The 21,303-nt window shown below is 40.8% G+C and overlaps 1 protein-coding gene across 1 annotated transcript in view; it reads left to right on the forward strand.

Annotated features, from left to right (window-relative positions):
• The window catches only part of MICU3 (mitochondrial calcium uptake 3), a 72,396-nt gene that overhangs the window by 16,349 nt on the left and 34,744 nt on the right, over positions 1 to 21,303 (forward strand). The window contains exon 2 of the mRNA XM_087724457.1: positions 12,532 to 12,685. Within this exon, the coding sequence (XP_087580583.1) occupies positions 12,532 to 12,685 (154 nt within the window). The remainder of the gene's footprint in view (positions 1 to 12,531; positions 12,686 to 21,303) is intronic.

The following is a 21,303-nucleotide window of genomic DNA, read 5'->3' on the forward strand; positions in this document are numbered from 1 at the left end:
ATGAATGTATCTTCATCTCTTTTTATGTGCACTGAAGCATATGCACCAAAGACAAATTCTTGGGTGTCCAATCACACTTCGCAATAAAGAATTCTATTATATTATATTCTATATAGTCAGGTCTTTAGGACCTCTTTAAAGGCCAGAAGGATAGGTGCCAATATAAGTTCCAAGGAATGATGTTCCAAAAGACAGATGCCATGGCAGAAAAGGAATGTCAACTGACAGGCTCTGTAACATGCTTCTCCTGCCAGATCTAATAGGACAGGTAGATGTAACTGGGAAGAGGTGGTTCCTTAGTTTCAGTCAGGACCCTTAGGATGTTTTATAGAGGTATTTTAATTATGTCTTATTTTTTATTTACTAGTTTCTTAAGCTAGAGATAAGTTGCTTATAAATCACTTACAGACACATCTCATTTACTAGTCTGAGACCACAATAAAGTGACAGATTATCTATAGATAGTGAGAAGTTCCAATTAGTTTCAGCTTCCTATCGCATTTGCATGTATGCTGCATACAAGATTTTGCATGTGATAAGAATTTCTTATTATTTTTTATTATCTTCTGCATAGAAATTCATGGTGTTTTGAACTCATCCTCCCAGTAGGATGTAATGTGTGCCTTGTTGCAAACTTTCAATGCTTTTTTCCTGGCACTGGACCATAATTTTTGCACAGATAAATACTATTTTTAAAACAAATATTTTAAGAATTTGCCAACTGCAAATTACATTTGCTGGATAGATTGTTTTTTAAAGTTTTTTTTAAAAAACTGTCTATTTGGAAAGAAGTATCAAAACTTGATTTGGATTAATTTACATCCAGGGCAACTACGTCAGTGGAGTTAGAAGTGTTTTTATTTTATAAACATCAATATGAACATCTATGCTATAAAAGATAATATGCATTTCATATTACTTTATTATTCTTAGAATAAATATTTTCTAAAATATACATTATTTATGTACTGTATATAAATATTAAGATATTTTGTTTGCTCAAAGAACTGAATTGACCATTTGTAGCTATATTCATATTAAATAAAGTTTTATCAACTCTAGATAATCATAAGCACCCTCACTGTGAAATGAAATCTTCCTCTGCACTGTTACATGTGCTTGTCCTAATTAATCAGTGTGGGGCACTACCTTAATCATCTTGAGAAAAGACTGAATTATTCTCATCTTAAAAGAAGATTGAATTCTTCAATTGATAAATTATTACCCAATTTGTAATAGACTACATGATAAATGTAGATTACATTTATCTGATGAAATGCACTGTGATCTATGAAAGATTTTATAGCAAGAAATCATCCTTGCTATAAAGTTCAACAAATGGTGTTTAAACTAAGTGGATATATGGATTATGCTATCAATCCTGATTCAGTGTTCTATAATTCTGTTAGAAAATAGGTATTTAAAAGATGCATTCTGATGAAACATAGAAGTACCAATATAGAAGAGATTCCTTGTGTAAAATGATAACAGATATAATACCTAAAGACAGAACGGCAAATAAACTCTTGTCAATAAAAAGAAAATAATATATTTATTCTAGCATTTCCCTACATTAACAGGTGTTTCATACTTTGTGTGAAGACATAATTTATTTACCTGTGATTTATTGAATAAATTTATAACTATGAAATATTCATATAACACATTAGTGAAAAACAAGCAAACCACCTTCTGGCTAAAGCAATAAATACAGCAAGATTATTTAATATTTGGAAAGATATACAAGCATCATGCTAAGACAGCTACTTGTCCTGGGAAACATTAATATCTTTCTGGCCATTGTGTGATTGTAAATGCTTGATAATGAACAAAAGCATACAAATATTCATTTTTAATTAATCTACTTTTAAAAAAAATACTTCTGAATGGTTAGCATTTTAAGAATGAAATATACTGTGTAAAATCTGACTCATGGATGAGGGGACAAGTAATACTGCCAATATTTTGGTTATTGAACTATAGTAATGCTTGATAGACATGAGTCCAATGAAATATGATAATTTTCAGGATTATACGTATACAGTATATGAAATAATTTCTAGATATATAAAAGTTATATATGGTAGTTAAGAAAGATCAAATAACTATTACTACTTTGTATTCCAACATTTGTTAAGTACCTTTTTTCTGCTTGGGGATTTTCCCACACTAAAATGTGATGTTTAACCTCTTGGCCACCCAGCATGCAAACAAAATTATATCACTTTTATCTACTTGGGAGCATACTGTGATAGCCTGAGGCCAAGCAAAGTGAAACTTTTCAAACTACTTTCTTTGCTTTATATAGAATATACTCATTTAAAACTTATTTTATATAAAGGAATGTGAAAATTGCTCTGAAATCCTTTTAAAACATCCTCAGATAAAAGTTGTAACAACTTGGCTTGAAGGTTGGTGATTTCAAATGAAATTTTGGGAAGAATATGCTTTAATTTACTATAAATTTAATGAAAATTCAATTGGATCACCACAGTTAAATTGTAATCCTGTGTCCATATCACTTTGGGGTAATGGCAGCTGGTACCTATTTTTATTATCTCATAGAATTAACTTTCGGAATGTTCTGTTTTCCCTGTGGAAGTAATGTATATTGAATTAGAATGTAATGCTTAGTAGTACTGATAATGGATATTATTGTTGAATTACATCTCTTACCCACTCATGGCATCAGTTTCCATACAGTAGATCGTTTATCTAGTGTTTAGTTCTTTCACCGTGGGAAAATCACTTTTTTTCTCTTTAAGAGTGAACCTTTTGAATCAATGACCTTAAGGAAACATGAAACCAACTCTTGGCAATGAACCATTTGTTTCTTCTTTTTTAATCTAGGAAGGAAGATGATGTCATGCTTACCAGAGTTTAAATTCATCTAAGAACTTGATTTAGAGTTAAGAAATTCTCAGCAATATTATAATTATGAATGGAATATGAATATATTGTTTATTGTATATTGTTTTAGTCACATTATATACATTGATACATCAATTTTTTTCTTAAAAGAAATAGTAACTTCTTTATCCAATAGATGAATCACATGCATATCAACTATACTACCACTTTAGGAGAAACATATAGTTATAAAAGTGAGAAAGAGATGTCTCGCCCACTTTTGGGGTGTTTTGTCACCCACATATTTTTTAAAAGGATTAAAATAATGTTCCTAAATTTAAAAATATGTTTATAGACATAAACATATTCTACCAAATTGAGGAAATGAGAGGATACTATTTAATTGATCAGACTTTACAATTATAAAATTACATTCTGTTTCTCTAACTAGTCAACATATCTGCTGCTGATTTGATTGGACAAGGATATTATATTGTAATCTTGTTACTTAATATGTTAAACATTGCAAGATTCATTCATGTTTTTTACAAACATTTTGACAAATTACATAGTTATTCTGCACATCTCATATTTTTTGCAATTGTTATACTATACAAATGAGGTGAAGAAATAGCTAAATTACTACATTCTAGGTTTCATATTTTTCATTATTCAACGTGAGCAAGTAGCATCCTTATCTGTTTAATATAACAGGGAGGAAGTGAAATTATACATACACTGGGGGAGAAAACTAAACCAAGTTAATGCATTTGTTTACATTGATAGGATGTTTGTAAACACATGTGAATGCTGATGGAAAGGAAGTAAGCACTGTGTGTAATGTGTGGCCTTTAAATGTAATAAAGAAATACATATCCCATGTGAAGTAACCAAGAAGCTCAGAAGAGTTAACAAGTGTGCCTTTGTTCCAGAAGAAAAGAAAACTGATCACCGTGTACTTCTCCAGAAAAGAAAAAAGCATATGAGTAGAAACAGGAGGAGCGTGTGTGCCTGTGTACATGTGCGTGCATGTGTATGTATATTCTCTCAGTAATAAATAGCCAAGCAAGGTTACTTACATCATAAGCATGCATATATTTGTTCTTTGAAAAGAACACTTTGCATACTGCACAAGTATTGGGAAGATGTAAGAACTGGTTTTGACCAACTACAAACTATTGGTGGTCATGCCAAGGATTTCCTGCTTGAGCAGGGGGCTGGGCTATTATTATGTGATCTACATTCTGAATAATGTTGCTTACTCTGAAAAGAATAAGATGAATATATGCACCAATATCCCAACTATAATTTTGCAATTGCCCTGATAGGTACACATCTTCTATGATAGGTACTTACTGTACATTTAATTTTGAAGACTACAAACTTCTGAATAAGAAATATATAGGCAAATATTTATATTTATGAGGCAATATAATTTTTAAAATGTTACTGACCATTGCTGTATTATCGTAACCATAAACGTACAGACATAATGAAAAATCCTGAGAAAGAATTAGTATGTTATTTGTTCCAGTGCATTATTCCTCAAAATGCTATGTATTGATGCCTTTTGCCAAAATACTAAAAATATTTTTCTTGCTTACCCTTTGCTGAAAGGAAAGGAAAAAAAGAAACAGAAGGAAAGCAGCAAAAGCAGATGAAGAGAAAAACCTCAGAATAGAGCTAAAACTTCAGCATTTTTATCCTTTTAAGCAAATATATAATTCAATCTTTTGCTTTGCTTTCTAATCTTGAAACTCATTTAGCTATATTGTATGAAGTGTATGAGTTCTCTATACCACATATTAATGACCCTTGTTTGTGCTTTTATGTAATGTTTGGTTTGTTTCCTAGTTGTCTCTTGGTGCATTTCTATAGACCCTTTCAGCATTTTTATATAATTGTGGACAGCTAACACCTCTAATTATTCCCACTGAAATAAATATATAATTTGTTCCATTGGTGGTTTATTTTTTAAAATATAAAATCAGATGATCCAGACAATAGGTGCTGCCACAGAGACATCCTGCTTACCTGGTCTTATCCAACTTTATGCCAGGGACAAAATAAATTGATACATGCTTTAACATGAAAACAGAATGTTATGTTTAAAACTTTTCATTAATATATTAATAGTAAGTAGGCATATTTTTCACTGTATTTGAAATCAAACCATGCACAATAATGTTTCATTTATAGAAGTTTAAAGAAAAACTATTTTGCATGAAAATGATCTTGATAATTCCTGATATGATAACTATATAAATCTTTTTTTCTTCAGAAAGATACTAAAAAATATTTATTGATTATGAAAGGATTGTCATACTACAGGGCGGGGCATAACCTTTTCCTAGGGGGTCACAGCAACACTTGTAATAACAACACAAATAATTCATACACCATTCGAAAGCCCATCAAAAACTGAGTTTATTGACACGATTTAATAGTCAGTATGACCACCATTAGCCCTTCGAACAGCATTCAAACGAGGTGGATAAGAACACAACAAATCTTCAAACAGTTCCGTTCGATTTTCCAGATTTTTCAACACATTTTCCAAATTCATTCTCAAAGTTTCAACCGAAACAAATTTAACATTTAATAGCTCATTCAATTCAGTTTTTTATGGGCTTTAAAATGAGGTGTCGCGGAAGTTGTAAACTGCTGTCGATCTTGCTGTGACCCCCTAGGAAAAGGTTATGCCCCGCCCTGGAAAATCTGGAAAATCGAACGGAACTGTTTGAAGATTTGTTGTATTCTTATCCACCTCGTTTGAATGCTGTTCGAAGGGCTAATGGTGGTCATACTGACTATTAAATCGTGTCAATAAACTCAGTTTTTGATGGGCTTTCGAATGGTGTATGAATTATTTGTGTTGTTATTACAAGTGTTGCTGTGACCCCCTAGGAAAAGGTTATGCCCCACCCTGTACATTGTATAAATATGCCTCTCTGGGGTGGTGCCCTTAAATGTCTAATTGTATGAAGAACATGTACTATTCAATGTATTATACTTCTTCAGCTTGGATTAAGACACAGCTAAAAATTAAGAAAAAATGTTTGAGATTGAAGTTACAGCCCAATTCAAATGTTCTCTTCAAATGTTCTCAATGACCTGTGGTCTAGGGACATCTTGAGTAGTCTGCTTTAGAAGACAGTAGGAATTAGAAACAAACCTTTTATTTCCTTCTTTTACATTGTAGGCTAGGGGTGTCAAACTCAAGGCCCATGGGCCAGATCCAGCCTGGGGGCTGCTTAGATTTACAGCAAAGGAGCACCCCATGGTGCCTCTTGTCAGTGAAAACGGAGCTCACAAAGGTTGGGTGAGGCTGTCGCAGCTGAAAACGGGCACGGGTGGGTCTCACAAGCTCTGTTTTCGCTGGCAGAGGGTTGCAGGATGCTATCACAGTTTAAAACGGAGCTTGGGATCCCATTTTTGCTGGAAGAGCGCTTGTCCCCCTCCCCCACAGGCACCCCTGACATAAGTGACGTTGAACTGGCCACCCCCACCCCTCCAAGGTCAAACACAACCCTGATGCATCCCTCAATGTAATCGAGTTTGATGCTTCTGTTGTAGGCTATCAAACATGTGGAGTCATGTATGATCCATGTTAATGTAATCTGCCCTTATGTACAACAAAAAATGCAGAGAAGATTTTTAAACAATGCTTTAAACATTCCCTTAGCAAAAAAAAAAAATGGAAATACAGTTGAACAAACTTTTTATCAGAATGCCGAATAAATAGGCACAAAACTGAATTAACAACATTTACTAGTTCTACCTTAGTTCTGTTATTCCACATCTGAGCACATATACTTGACGGGGGGGGGGGGATAGGAAAATATCATTTTCTGAATGATAGGTACCTTTTAAAACAAGTAGATTATAGGGAATCCCTTTCCACATATCTAGAAAACTATAGTTCATCAAGTGAGGGAAAATAATTGAGAGAAATTAAATATAAGATCTGCTGGAGAAAATATATGGCAGGCACAAATAAGAAACTGCAAACAGTGATAGAGGAATTGATATTAAAGAGCAAAGGAAGAATGGGTAATTTAAAAGGTTCTAAATCATATTTGTATTAACATAGTTAAATGAGGACAATATCCTTGGTCAGAAATTAGTGACTGAGCTTTCCCTTGTTACGGGCAGATTGTTCTATGCCATCACTGTACAATCTCATTATGGCCAACTCATGAACACTGCAGTGTGCACTATGGCAGAAAGAAATGCATGGTGAATAGATAAGCAATAAGCACTTATATACCGCTTCACAGTGCTTTACAGCCCTCTCTAAGTGGTTTACAGAGTCAGCATATTGCCTCCAACAATCTGGGTCCTCATTTTACCCACTTTGGAAGGATGGAAGGCTGAGACCTTGAGCCAGTGACAATCCAATTGTTGGCAGTCGGGAGAATTAGCCTCCAATATTACATTCTAACCACTGCACCATCACGACTCACTGAAAAGAAGAAAATGATTTTACTATAGAGATCTTGGTGCTGTGAGTTTGTTTGTTTGTTTTTAGACATTTCATTCCCAAACTACATAACATCATCAAGTCTACTAGAAGTACACTAAATGATGTTGACTAGTTGGTTTAATGAAATGACTGCAAGCTAACAACCAAGCTTACGGAGCACCTAGGATTCCACAATTCAAACGATTCTATTCCATTGTAGATGTTATCTCACATAAGGGTGTTTTGCTTGCTTGAATTGGCACCTGCATCCACCTTTAACTGACTGAGCATCCTCTTCAGGCCCAGCAACACAAGGCAGCTGCAAGCTATACTGCATTGCCAACTACAATATGTCCTCTTGATATTGGGAGAAACAAGAAGTAGCAGGTATACTGTTTTCCAATGTGGAATTTCAGTTTTTTTCCTTCTACTTACCTTTTTGACACATATTTCTAACTTCATTTGCGCTTCCTTTATGCTGGAGAATCTGCTTTTGCTTACTTTTCTGTGTTTCTCTTATTTTATTTTAACTGCAGTTGTCTTTTAGCCTTCCCATTTTAGGAACACTGTATTGAGGAAAACTGTTTCAATAACAGTAAGGTTTTTCATATATAAGTATGTCTTTGAAAACAAAGGATAGCATATAATTCATAAAACCATTTGATAGTTTTTTTAAGAATACATATTTGTCATTTCATTGTGCCTTTTAAAATAAATAGTTATTAAAATGCTAAGTTGAATGGAAAATATTATCTTATGATATAATACATTCACTGATTTCTAAAATCTGCAATATGATAACAAATTTAATGGATGTAAATTCTGTAGCTAATGAGCTGCAGAGAAATGCACTGATTGTGTACAGGACATTTGTCCTTTTGTTTAAAATGAACACATGGCATAACAATTGTAATGCCACTGCAGTTGCCTCTTGTGAAAAAAGCTTGCTTTGGTAACTAAACCTTTTATCCGTAACAAGGAGATGAGATCAATAAGCTGAGGAAAGAGAACTGGAAAGCAGCTAAGAAATGGCAATATTTCTTTAATCAGATATTTGTAAATAGTTTTGAAATGTCGAAGTCAAGGGAATACACATTGCAGCTTTAGCCCAGATATTCATTACTGTCCCTGGATTTTTTGGTATTCTCACAAATAATAACTGTAATGCGCTTTACTTGGGGCTGCCCCTGAAGAGTGTTCGGAGACTACAATTGGTCCAGAATGCAGCCACGTGAGCGATATCGGGTGTACCTAGGCACACCCATGTTACACCCATCCTCCGCAAGCTGCACTGGCTTCCCATCGGTCTCCAAATGCGCTTCAAGGTGCTGGTCTAGTTTCTAGTTTCTTTTATTGATTTGTATGCCACCCACTCCCGAAGGACTCCGGGTGGCTTACAATAAAACAAGGGAGGGGGGATAATACACAAACAACATATTAAAATATACAACAGTCACAATTTCCAGGGGGCTGGATATTTCGAGAGCTCCCCGGCCTGCTGGAGCAGCCAGGACTTAACGGCTTTGCGGAAGGCCGGGAGGGTAGTAAGGGTCCGGATCTCCACGGGAGATCATTCCAGAGGGCTGGCGCTGCAACAGAGAAGGCTCTCCCCTGGGGAGTCACCAGCCGACATTGGCTGGCAGATGGAATCCGGAGGAGACCTAACCTGTGTGATCTAAGCGGTCTATGGGAGGTGATCGGCAGGAGGCGGTCTCTCAGGTACCCAGGTCCGATGCCATGAAGGGCTTTATAGATAACGACCAGCGCCTTGAAGCGGATCCGGAGACTAATGGGTAACCAGTGTAGCTCGCGGAGGATAGGTGTAACATGGGTGTACCTGGGTGCACCCACGATCGCTCGCGCGGCTGTGTTCTGGACCAGCTGGAGTCTTCGAACACTCTTCAAGGGTAGCCCCATGTAGAGCGCGTTACAATAATCCAGACTTGAGGTCACAAGGGCGTGAGTGACTGTCTGAAGGGCCTCCCGATCCAGGTAGGGTCGCAATTGGTGCACCAAGCAAACCTGGGCAAAGGTCCCCCTGGTCACAGCTGACAAATGGTGTTCAAAAGTCAGCTGAGGATCCAGGAGGACTCCCAAATTGCAAACCCTCTCTGAGGGGCATATAATTTCACCCCCCAGCCTGAGAGATGGAATATTTGGCCAATCTTTGGGAGGGAACATCAGTAGCCACTCGGTCTTGTCTGGATTGAGTGCCAACTTATTTACTCCCATCCAGACCCGAACAGCCTCCAGGCACTGGCACATCATTTCTACTGCTTCGCTGAGTTGGCACGGGGCGGACAGATACAGCTGCGTATCATATTGGTGGTACTTAATCCCGTGCCGGCGTATAATCTCATCCAGCGGCTTCATGTAGATGTTAAATAGGAGGGGGGACAGGACTGAGCCCTGTGGCACCCCATAATTGAGGGGCCTTGGGGTCGACCTCTGCCCTCCAACCAACACCGACTGCGACCTGTCCAAGAGGTAGGAGGAGAACCACCGGAGAACGGTGCCTCCCACTCCCACCTCTCGCAATCGTCGCAGAAGGATACCATGGTCAATGGTATCGAAGGCCGCTGAGAGGTCAAGGAGCACAAGGATAGAGGGGTGACCCCTATGCCTGGCTCGCCAGAGATCATTGATCAGCGCGACCAAAGCAGTTTCCGTGCTGTAACCAGGCCTGAAACCTGACTGAAAGGAGTCGAGATAATGGTCGTTACCTTTAAAGCCCTACATGGTTAGGACCTGGATATCTACGGGACCGCCTCCTGCCACATACCTCCCAATGACCTATAAGATCACACAGACTGGGCCTCCTTCGGGTACCGTCGACCGGGCAATGCCGGTTGGCGACTACTCGGGGGAGGTCTTTCTCTAGCTGCTCTGGCCCTGTGGAATGATCTCCCCACAGAGATCCGGACCCTTCCCACTCTCTCGGCCTTCCCTAAGGCCACTAAGACCTGGCTGTTCCGGCAGGCCTGGGGCTGTTGACCCCAAAATGTAGTCCAGCCCCACTTGGAATGGAGTGCATGGTGTGTTTTTTAAATCTATCTTTTCTTTCCTTCTATTCCCTTTTGATTTATTTGTATTGTTAGCCGCCCGGAGTCCTACGGGATTGGGCGGCATACAAATGTTTTGAAACTTTGAAACTTTGAATATTTCAACCATATTTGGAAGCTATGTAATTTGCCCATTTCAGTGGTGGGTTCCGGGCCCAGCGTCCACCACATGGACGCGTGCAGAGCGCGCATGCATCCTTACCTCTTGTTATGCCTCCATGACGCTTCAGCTCCTCGGCGGAGCGTTGTGCAGGCACTGTGTGGAGCTTTGCGCAGGTGTCATGCACTGAGTGCGTGGAAGCGCCAAAGAGCTCAAATATAGGTAAGGAGCTCGGGTGGGCGGCTGGGCCCTCTGGAGCACCATACCAGAACGGTACCCGATGCTCCGGGCAGGCACTGGTACGCCCATACCGGTATGGGCGTACCACCTGCAACTCACCACTGGCCCATTTTCATGTGATTCAGGTAAGCGAAAACTACAAGTACAGCAAAAATAATGAGAGAGATTCCAATTACCTGTAGTATTGCCACTTCTTTTATTTTACAGGTAGTACTTGCTTAATGGCCATTAATTCAGTGATTGTTCAAAGTTAAGGCAGCAGCGAATGAAAGGATTTGGGATTGATCCCCAAGTTATGGCTATTCCAGCTATACAGACAGGCTGCTAAGTACCTAGATTTTGATCATGCCCCATGGTCACATGATCAAAATCCAGCCGCTTGGCAGCCTGCCTGTATTTATAACTTCAGGGGCACTTCATCTGCCCCCACTCACTAATCTGCTTCCCATTTTTTTCTCCCCTGCACTCCATGGCCCCTGCCATCCTACGTGACTTTTGCTGTCTTCTTGCTCTTGTGCTGATCAAGTATGCCCAGCCTGGCCCCATATGACACAACTGATGGCCACATGGACCTCTCTTCCCCTGATCAAACATAGTAATATTCTCACGAGATCTGGATAAGATACCTTTACATAGCCAGAAGCTGCCTTGTGAATAGCCAGGTTGGGTATGCTTTATCAGCAACAGAAGCAAGACCGTAGTTAGCTGGGGTGGTAGAGTGCAGGGCAGCAGAGACCTTGGAGTGCAGGCTGATGATTGTATTTAGGACTGAGCTTGGGCAGCTGTGGCTTCTTAATTCCTTAGTGTGGCTTTGCGCCATACATTGCTGGGCCAGGCTGGGGCGTCCTGGGGCAGCCATAGCTTCATACCATGCCTTACTACTGGACTGGGTTGTAGCTTTGCAGAGATGCTGTAGCTTCACACCACACTGCTGAATCTGGCTGGGGCTTCCCAAGGTAGTGGTAACTGGTGGGCTGCTGGGCCAGGCTGCAATGGCTGGAGGGTGGCTGTGACTTCATGCTGAGCTGTGGCTCAGGGGTTCTTGCAACTTTTATATTCCATGAGTGCATGGAGGAAGAAGAGGTTTAAAATCTAAACTAAAATCTTGTTCAAGTTCAATCATAGATTCATAACAGTTTGCTTGATATAAATGACTATTCAGTTTTTAAAAAAACTACTGAGGGTTAACTTGATATAAAATCACTGCAAGACATAAGGTTTTAATTTCATTTGATGGGGATATGTTTTCATGAAAGTTTTTGAGGTTTGCCGCTAATTACAAAGATATTTTAATCAGATAATCTCCAAAAGTAAGAATAGAAACTGGACCCTTACTGACTCTTACCCATTACCTCACCAGTGCTTTTGTCTTTTCTGGGATCTCATTACATGCTGTATCAGGTGTGATTTTCATTGTGTTTCATAAAAATGTTTGAATCTGAATAATTTGGGCACAGTTTGTTTCAGACCAAGATGAATTCATAACAGCCTTGTCCAATGGAAGTGCTTTCTTTTACAAGCAGCTTTACTAAGTAGTCATTTTATAGTTTAAAAAAAACCAGCATTTACTTTTTCCTCAAGTTTCCTACTTAACTTCTCTAAAAAATGTAACCCATAATATTATCCCAATAGCTAACATATTCTTGTTTTTACAATAAAACAGAATAGCTGTGATGATTACCATATAGGGCTAAAGAATTTAAAATATGAAAAAAGATAAAAAATAAAGGAAAAGTTGAAACAATTTAGTGTTTGAAACACAGTTTAGTAACAATAATTAGAATAATCAATGACTTTTTATTTTTTTGCTGAAGGTCACAGAAAACAGACCAGGTCATGAAGATTTAGAACTTTATGCAACTTCCCGGGAGCGGCGGTTTCTAACATTTGCCAGTTTAAAATCTGAAGGGCAGCTATTTATGACACCATATGATTTCATCCAGTCTGTTTCAAGTGATGAACCAAGACGTAAGTAAGAATTTTGTTAAAAACTACATTATTCTTGTTCCAGTGAACCCTCATAATTAAAGCTTCCTTATTTGATGGATGCACAGTTCAGATATTCTATATTTTTTCAGTTATGTATTTAATAAGTAGATGCTGTGATTGGTGGAATTCATAGGATATGTTGGGATATAAGGTTCTTATCTTTTAAGCTGTGGGGCTTGTACATTAGAAATTCTTAATACCCTATGTTGAAAATTAAGATTCCACTAAGTACAATGATATATCTCAAAGATAACTCAAAAAGCTGATTTCTAAGATATTATATAAAAAGGAAAGGAAGGTAACACTAGATCTCTATGGAGATTCTCAGTTATCCAGGTCATAGTTGTCACAAAAGTGCTTTTTCAAGTCTAGTTGTCTCTTGAAAAAGCACTCTTGGGCAACACAAGATATATTTTCAAAACTATCACATCTTTTCAGAAATTGCAATGCCTTTCAACAGGAAAAATTACTGTTGGCTTACCTGAACGGTCATTCTCTGGGCGCTGTGGGAGAGTCCAAGCATGGGATAAATTCAGCCTATTCGCCCAAGAGCTGAGTTGAATTTTTAACCATGCCTCCTCTCCTCATTGAGGACCAGTTCAAAAACGAAGGTGTAGACTATGATGGACATGTTCATGATGTTTCCACCGGATGTGTCCATAATCCAATCGCTCCGAGCAACCTGAGATGACAATAGGTAAAAGAGAAATAAAACCCAGGGCAGGGTTGGACTCTCCTGCAGCGCCCAGAGAACAACCGTTCAGGTAAGCCAACGGTCATTATCCTGTGCGCTGCTTGGAGAGTCCAAGCATGGGACATACCCAAGCTATGAGGTCCCAGGGAGGGTAACTGGATCGTCCAGGGTGCGCAGAGTCGCTACAACCCTTTGCAATGCCCTTTCTTCCTTTCAAAAGATGCCTCGGCTGCAGTGTAGGAATCAATGTGATAATGTCTAATGAACAGTGTCGGGGACGACCAGGTAGCTGCCCTGCAGATTTCTTCCACAGGAGCTTGCGTCACCCAAGTTGCCATGGTGGCAGCGCTCCGTGTAGAATGAGCTGTGAGTCTCGCTGGTACCGCCTTATCCTGATGCTGGTAAGTCAGCTTAATACAAGCCCTCAATCACTGGCTGATGGTGGATGGTGAAACCTTGCGTCCCATAGAACCTGGTTGAAAAGAGATGAAGAGTGATTCGGAGTGGCGAAATTCCACCGTCCTTTTGATGTAGCAGTGAACCGTTCTCTGAACGTCCAGCTTGTGCCAGGTTCCTTCCTTGGGATGCTGAGGGCAAGGACAGAAGTTGGGGAGTACCACCTCCTGAGCTGTATGAAACAGAGAGTTAATTTTCAGCAGAAAGGCCGAATCTAGTCGAAGTGTAACCCGGTCTGCATGAAAAATGCACAAGTCATTTCAAATCGAGAGAGCTGCCAACTCTGATACTCTCCTAGCTGACGTAATTGTTATGAGAAAGGCCGTCTTCAGAATCAAATGCCGAAGGCTGATGGAACGTATGGGCTCAAATGGTGTCTTGGTAAGGGCTCGCAGTACAAATGGAAGGTCCCAGGTGGGGAACCTGTGGACTGTGGGTGGGCATAAATTGGATGCCCCTTTGAGGAAGCTTCTCACCTGAGGGTGCTGCCCTAAGGACACAGCCTGATGTCTAGCTAGAATGTTCGAGAGAGCTGCCACTTGTCGTCGAAGGGTGTTGGGGGACAGCCCTTTATCCAACCCCTCCTGCAAGAAGTCCAGTAGTTGTGGGATGGATGCCGAAGCTGGCACGATGTCAAGAGTGCTACACCAGGTATCGAAAGCGGCCCAAGTAGCCTCATAGATCTGAGTCTTAGATGGACATCGGGATGCCTGGATGGTATGAATGACCTTGTCTGAAAGATTGTCTTTCCTCAGGAGGTCCCCCTCAAGTGCCAGAAGGCCAACTGGAGCTAGCTGGGATCTGGATGCACTATAGCTCCCTGGCTGACAGAGAGCAACTCCTGAGATATTCTCCATGGTTTGCGAATGGAGAGATTGACAAGGATCTCCTGGGCCAGTGAAGTGCTACTAGGAGAACTTACGCCTCCTCTGACAATATCTTCTGAACTAGCTGTGGAATGAGAGGCAGAGGCAGGAAGGCATACAGAAGGGCCGTGAGTTAGTGGCAGCAGAGGGTCTGTTCCCTCCGCTTGTGGCGTGGCATATCTCTAGAAGAACCTTGTTAGTTGAGAGTTGGCTGGACTGGTGAACAGATCGACCACCAGTAGACCGAACTTGACGGTCAGTTGGTGAAAAGTTGACGGATTAAGGTGCCATTCCAAATTGTTGATGATTGTCCTGCTCAGCCAGTCTACTCTCACATTGCTCACTCCTGAGATGTGGTCCACCCGCAATGAGGCCAGATGACATTCTGCCCACCTCCCTAGAGCTTACACTTCTGCCATCAGGCACTTGGACCTGGTGCCCCCCGGGTGGTTGATGTGGGCCTTTGTTGCCATATTGTCTGTTAGCATCAGGACATGGCGACTCACAATGTTTTTCCAAAAGTGGCGTAAGGCCAGCCTGGCTGCCCTTAACTCTAGCCAGTTTATATTGTGTGCTGCCTCATTTTGTGACCACTTGCCTTGAGTCACTTGTTCTTTAAAGTGGGTGTCCCATCTCTGGAGACTTGCATCTGTTGTGACCACCAGACGACTCGGCTCCTGGAAGAGGCATCCTTTCATCACTGCACTGGACTCCCACTATCGTAGAGACTGTTTTACCTTTGGAGGAAGTCTGACCCGTCTGGGAGAGTTGCTGGCTTTTGCCTGCTGAATGGGCAGGAGGAACCATTGTAGTTCCCTTGAGTGAAGTCATGCCCAAGGAACTATTTTTATGCATGATATCATGAGCCCCAGAAGTTGTGACAGGGACACAATGGACGCAAACTAGTTCACTCTTGCCTCCTGTCCACAGGTGATGATATTGCGCCTGCGGTCTGGTGACAGGAACACTGGGCAACAGACTGAGTCCTGGATCGAAGGTGTCAGCTGGCTCTTTTGTCGGTTCACCGAGAACCCGTGCTTCTGCAAGGTGGTGATGGTGGCTCAAACATCAACAGCTTGGTCGGTGGACGCTGACTGAATCAAGATGTCATCTAGGTAACAAAGAAGACATATTGGGCGCAAGCGCAGATGGGCCGCTACGACCGCCAGTATTTTTGTGAAAGTCCTTGGTGCCAATGATAGCCCAAATGGCAGAGCTCTGTACTGGTAATGCCTGCCGTTGTAGTGGAACCTGAGGAACTTCCTGTGGGACATGCAGATTGGGATATGCAGGTACCCTTCCTTCAGGTCGATGGAAGTCAACCTGTCCCCTCGCCTGATGCAACCTAGGATGGTTTGTAAGGCTTGCATCTTGAAACGCTTGTAGGCCAGATGTCGATTTAGGTTTTTGAGGTCCAAGATGGCCCTTCACCTCCTGGAGCTTTTGGAGACAAGGAAAAGGATGGAGTAAAACCCCTTTTTCTCTTGCTCTACGGGAACTGGTTCTATAGTGTTTATCTGTAGGAGATGCAAGATCTCCGCCTGCATGCATTGCCCTTTGGGACAGGAGGAGGGAACTGGGCAGCAGACAAAGGTCCGCGGGGGAAGGGAGAGGAACTCCAGGGTCAGGCCCTGCCTGGTCGTGTTGAGGACCCAAGAGTCCATTGTGATCAACTCCCATTGAGCTGGAGATGGCCACCTATGGGAGGATCCCATTGGTGGTCACTTTGTCCTGCGGTAGGAGCAGTTGTTGGAACCACCACAAAAAGGGCATCAAAAGGACTGTTGTTGTCGCCCCTTGTCCCTGAAAGATGACATATTCTGGCCACGGTCACTGCCCTGGGGGTAGGATCTCTGGTAGGAGGGACCCGTACCCGAGGGACCCGTACCCGAAAGGATTGTTTTTGAAAGGAAGAGTTAGCTTTTCTATCTGCTTTCCTGGCAGTAGACGGAAGAACCTTCTGCTTGTCCTTGGTTTTGATCAAGAACTTATTCAGTGTCTCTCCAAACAACTGGCTGCCCTAGAAAGGGGCGAACGCAAGCTTCCACTTTGACTTCACGTCTGCCTGCCAGTGGCAAAGACACAACAGATGGCACGAAGTAATGTTGGAGGCCAGTGCCCGGGAGGCAAATTTTTCAGCATTGAGGGAAGCATCAGCTGAATATTCAACAACTGCTATGATTTTGTTAAGGTCATGCTTCCACCTGGATCCCTCTGAGGAAGGATTCGATCTCAACTGCCTCAGCCAAAGCAGAGAGGCCCAAGTAAAGAATGAAGCTGACGTGGAAGCTTTGACAGACCAGGCAGTCACCTGGTGCGTCTTGTGGCAGGCTTTCTTTGCCCTCTTGTCCTCGGCCTTGAGAAGGTCAGCCGGCAGGACAGAGTTGGAAGTGAGAGATATCACCGGAGCATCCACCTGTGGAAGCTTCAGTATATCCTCCAAATTGTTCTCAACTGAATAGAGATGTTTGTCAGCACCACTAGGGTTGGATAGTGAACATGGTTGCTGCTGCTGAACCACGTTCACAAACAGCTCTGGGATGATCCTGCCTTTGGGGTAAGGGGTTTGGATCCCGAGTGTGCTGCCCAGATAATAAGGATAATCTCCTGAGCCTCTCAAAGGTCTTTTCTAGGGCTTTATGCCTGCGGGCCTCAGCTTTAGATATGGCTTTGCCACTCCTGGGGTTAAGAATCCCTTTCCCCTTGGTGCCCTTCCTGCCTTCCACCTTCTCAGGGGCATCTGGCCTACTATGTTTGGGCGAGAAGACTGGATGTTCCTCTGGCGCCCTCTTGTCTCCATCTGCCATGGCGTTCTTCTGCTGGAACAAATCTGACGTGGATGGCCCTTTAGGGAAACTTCGTAGGCAGCAGGCAGGCACCGGCGCTAAGCAGGGAGTAGTGGTGCGCTCTGCAGATCTGTCCGTGGGACAGGAGTATGACCGAATGGCCAAAACTCTCCTAGGCTGCCATATGAGTGTTTTCTGAGATAGGAGGCCTTGCCGGAGACTAATAACTTCCGCGTGGCAATCTGCAAGCTGGGAGGAAAGTGCGACAAATCTAAATGGCCCGGAGCGAAAAGCGTGTGAAAAACGCTTTTAAAATGGCCCCCACACTTCTCTGACGCTCAGGGAGCTGTCAGGCATAAGCCGGAGCCTCTGATAAGGACTCCAGCAGCCGCGATGAGATAAGAGACAGCTGGGGGAAAAAGAAGCCTCCTACCTTCCCCACATTCGCCAGTAGCTACTGGACAAACGCCCCGATAAGCGCAAGCTCCATCAGCAACGGGCGCTGGAATCTCAAGCCTCACCAGCAATTTCAAACTGAAGCAAAGGTGAAGAAATTCCCTGGACCTAATTATAAACAAAATACAAAAATAAGAAAGGTCCTATGCTAGCTAATGGAGAGTCCAAGTCTATTCGCACAAGTGCTGAGGAGCTCCCCAATAACGAGTCCAAATTGGGCGGGACCGAGTTTTTGAACTCGTCCTCAATGAGGAGAGGAGGCGTGGTTAAAAATTCAACTCAGTTCTTGGGCGAATAGACTGAATTTAACCCATGCTTGGACTCTCCAAGCAGTGCACAAGAGAACAAATATAGCTCTGGAGTGTTGTAGACTCAGTCAGCAGCACAAACTTGGGAATTGATGCAGTTGACTGCAGATAGGTATTACATTTGTGTTCACATGTAATTTAAATTTATTTAGAAATGGAATCAATAGTGTTCCATTGCTTTAATAAAGACAATTGTGGCAAGTTAAAAATTTCAAATGTTTATTAACATAAACTCTGAACAAGACCAACTTGGTCATTTTTCTACATAGATAAAGAAAAAGAATAAAGTCAAGAATAAATAGGCTACTGTACCTTGATCTGGGAGCCAAAATATCTGAAAAACTGCCTTTTGTGTATATTTTCTTATATCACTGTTGAAATTAGGGAAGCAGTAATAGCAGCAAAATCAACAGGAAGTGAAGAGCAGCAGTCTAAATCCAAGACTGCAATGATTAGTTGAAATTACAGGTAGCCCTTATTTAGCAACCACCTTTTAGTAACATTCACAATCACGGCAGTAATGAAAAAGTAACTTTGTGACAAATCCTGACATAGAGTCATGGTTTCATTTAGTGACTGCTTCTCCCTATAATGACCATGTTATCAGCCCCAGTTGTGGTTGCTGAATGAAGGCTACTTTCCGAGCTTAGGACTCATTCTTGAGCCCATTCTCGGGAACTTCTCTCTACTGATCCAGATTTGATCCTGGAACATTATCCTGGGATATGTATATTTGCCTTCAATTAGAAGGTTACCTATATGGAGTTTAAAGTCCTAGGGGAGGTACTAATTAATTTTTAAACAACTTAGGGGCCCAAATGTAAGATTTAATTAACTCTAATCAATATAGCTTTAACTTAAGGGCATATTCTTATTTTTAAGGCTAATCATATTAACATTTATAAAAAATTATTAACGAATGAAGGCAAATATATGTGCCCCAGGATCCAGTCTGGGTCAGTCCAATCTAATTTACTACCAGCTTATCAAGTACTTAGGAGGTGAAAGCTTGGCAGCACAAGCAAACAACAGCCAACAACTTAATAGCCAGCCAGCAACAACCCAATCAACATGTAAAAACCCGCATACAACAGCTACCATATAAATACCACACACAGAAACCTCAAGTATGCACTCTGCTAGAGAAAAGTTCCCTAAAGATGGGCTCCAGCACGAGTCCAAAAGCTAAGAAGACAAAACTTCTGGTCCTTGTGATCAATCCAGATTGGATCCTGCAAAATATATTTAAATTATTATAGTCAGTGCAAATTTAAGAATGAAAAGATAATCCAGTTAAAGTCAGGCTAACTATTTTTAAAATATCTATATTTTAAACTTACAGTTACTGTATCATGGAATTCAGATTGGTACAATTACCAACAAAAATATTGAGGTCTTCTAAAATTGCACATCCAGTTTGACAAAGTAAAACTTTACATGGCCTGAATCCTAGAAGAATTGTTCAGGCATTACGTTTAGTCTATCCTTTGTTGTTCCCTTTTATATAATCTTATATGATTTAATCTACTAGTTACTAGCCCAGAGATATCTTTATATTTATGTTCAGGTTGTTAACCTATCATTAAATTATTTGGACCTAACTTTATGATCTATAGCAGTGATGGTGAACCTTTTTCGCCTAGGGCACATGTGTGTGCCCACCCCCATAATTTAATGTCTCCCATTCCGTGCCCCATGTGCATGTGTGTGTGATCCCCCTGCTGCCTTGCGCATGCACGCACGGCTTTCTTGGAGCCTGGGGAAGGCAAAAACAGCCTCCCGAGGCCGTCCGGAGGTCAGAAACGGCCCATTTCCCGACTTCAAGTAGGCCTGGTAAGTCCGTTTCTCACCCTCCACAGGCTCCAGAGGCTTTCTAGGAGGGGAAAGCCTGGGGAGGAGGAAAAAAACAGCCCAACATGCAAACCGGAAGTTTGGGAACGGATTTCTGGGTTGCCTGTTGGGCTGTTTTTTTTCCCTCTAGAGGCTTCAGGAAGTTTCCCTGAAGCCTCCGGAGGGCAAAAAACGGCAAAAAAATCAAGGCACTGATAGAGCAACACCTTGCATGCCCTCAGAAATGGCTCCATGTGCCACCTGCGGCACACATGCCATAAGTTCCCCATCATGGATCTATAGAAATACATGAAATATATATTTATTTATTTGTTTATTTGTTTATTTATTTATTTATTTAATAAATTTATTGGCCGTTCATCTTGCCTCAGGGTAACTCTGAAATATGAATTTTGCTGTAAGGGTGCACTGAAAGCTCAAATCTTTTCGTTTTAGATTATATAGCTAGCAATTTTAATTATAAATATTTAATTCTAAATACAACTTTAAGAAAAAGTAAACTATTTCACATTATAATAACAATTTTCTATAATACATACTTATGTATTTCATCCCAATATTCTACAAGCATTCCAACAAAATTAGTTGTTCGTTCAATATCATTTTCCTCTTTTTTCTCTCTTTTGTTTTCATAGCTCGTCCATTTCAATTAATTTAGTTTATGTCAGCTACTAATCCCATTTTGTTACAGCAGCTCTATTTTTGATATGGTTACTTTTTTAATGGATTTGTATTTTTAAGATTTTTTTATAAACAGTGTATTATTAATTATTCAGATTTATTTTGAAAGTATTACATTAAATATTATCATTAATAATAGTGAATCTATCAGGCAAATACAGGCTGCCAGGGAATGTCATGGCTAGCACCTAGACTGGAAGGTCATAGAGCACCTTGGAATAAAATAATAGCAAACTAATTCATCATTACTGTAAAGAAAATTGCATGGACATGTCCATAAAATTTTACATTTTTAGTGGAAAAGTTTCACAATTTTTCCTTCTCAAATTTTACTATTTTTGAATTACATCTTAGTTTTAATATTAATTCACCATATATGATATTCCCATATCAGTAAGATCATAATAATGAACAGTTTTAAAATGTGCTTCTAAAAACATTGAGACTAGAAAGATTATTTCCTGATTTGACAAGAGATAGGATGAACATTGATTATGCA

This window comes from Thamnophis sirtalis, unplaced genomic scaffold (assembly GCF_051295495.1).
Source record: "Thamnophis sirtalis isolate CommonGarterSnake01/CBP01778 unplaced genomic scaffold, rThaSir2_p1.2 scaffold_10, whole genome shotgun sequence".
Taxonomy (NCBI): Eukaryota; Metazoa; Chordata; class Lepidosauria; order Squamata; family Natricidae; genus Thamnophis; species Thamnophis sirtalis.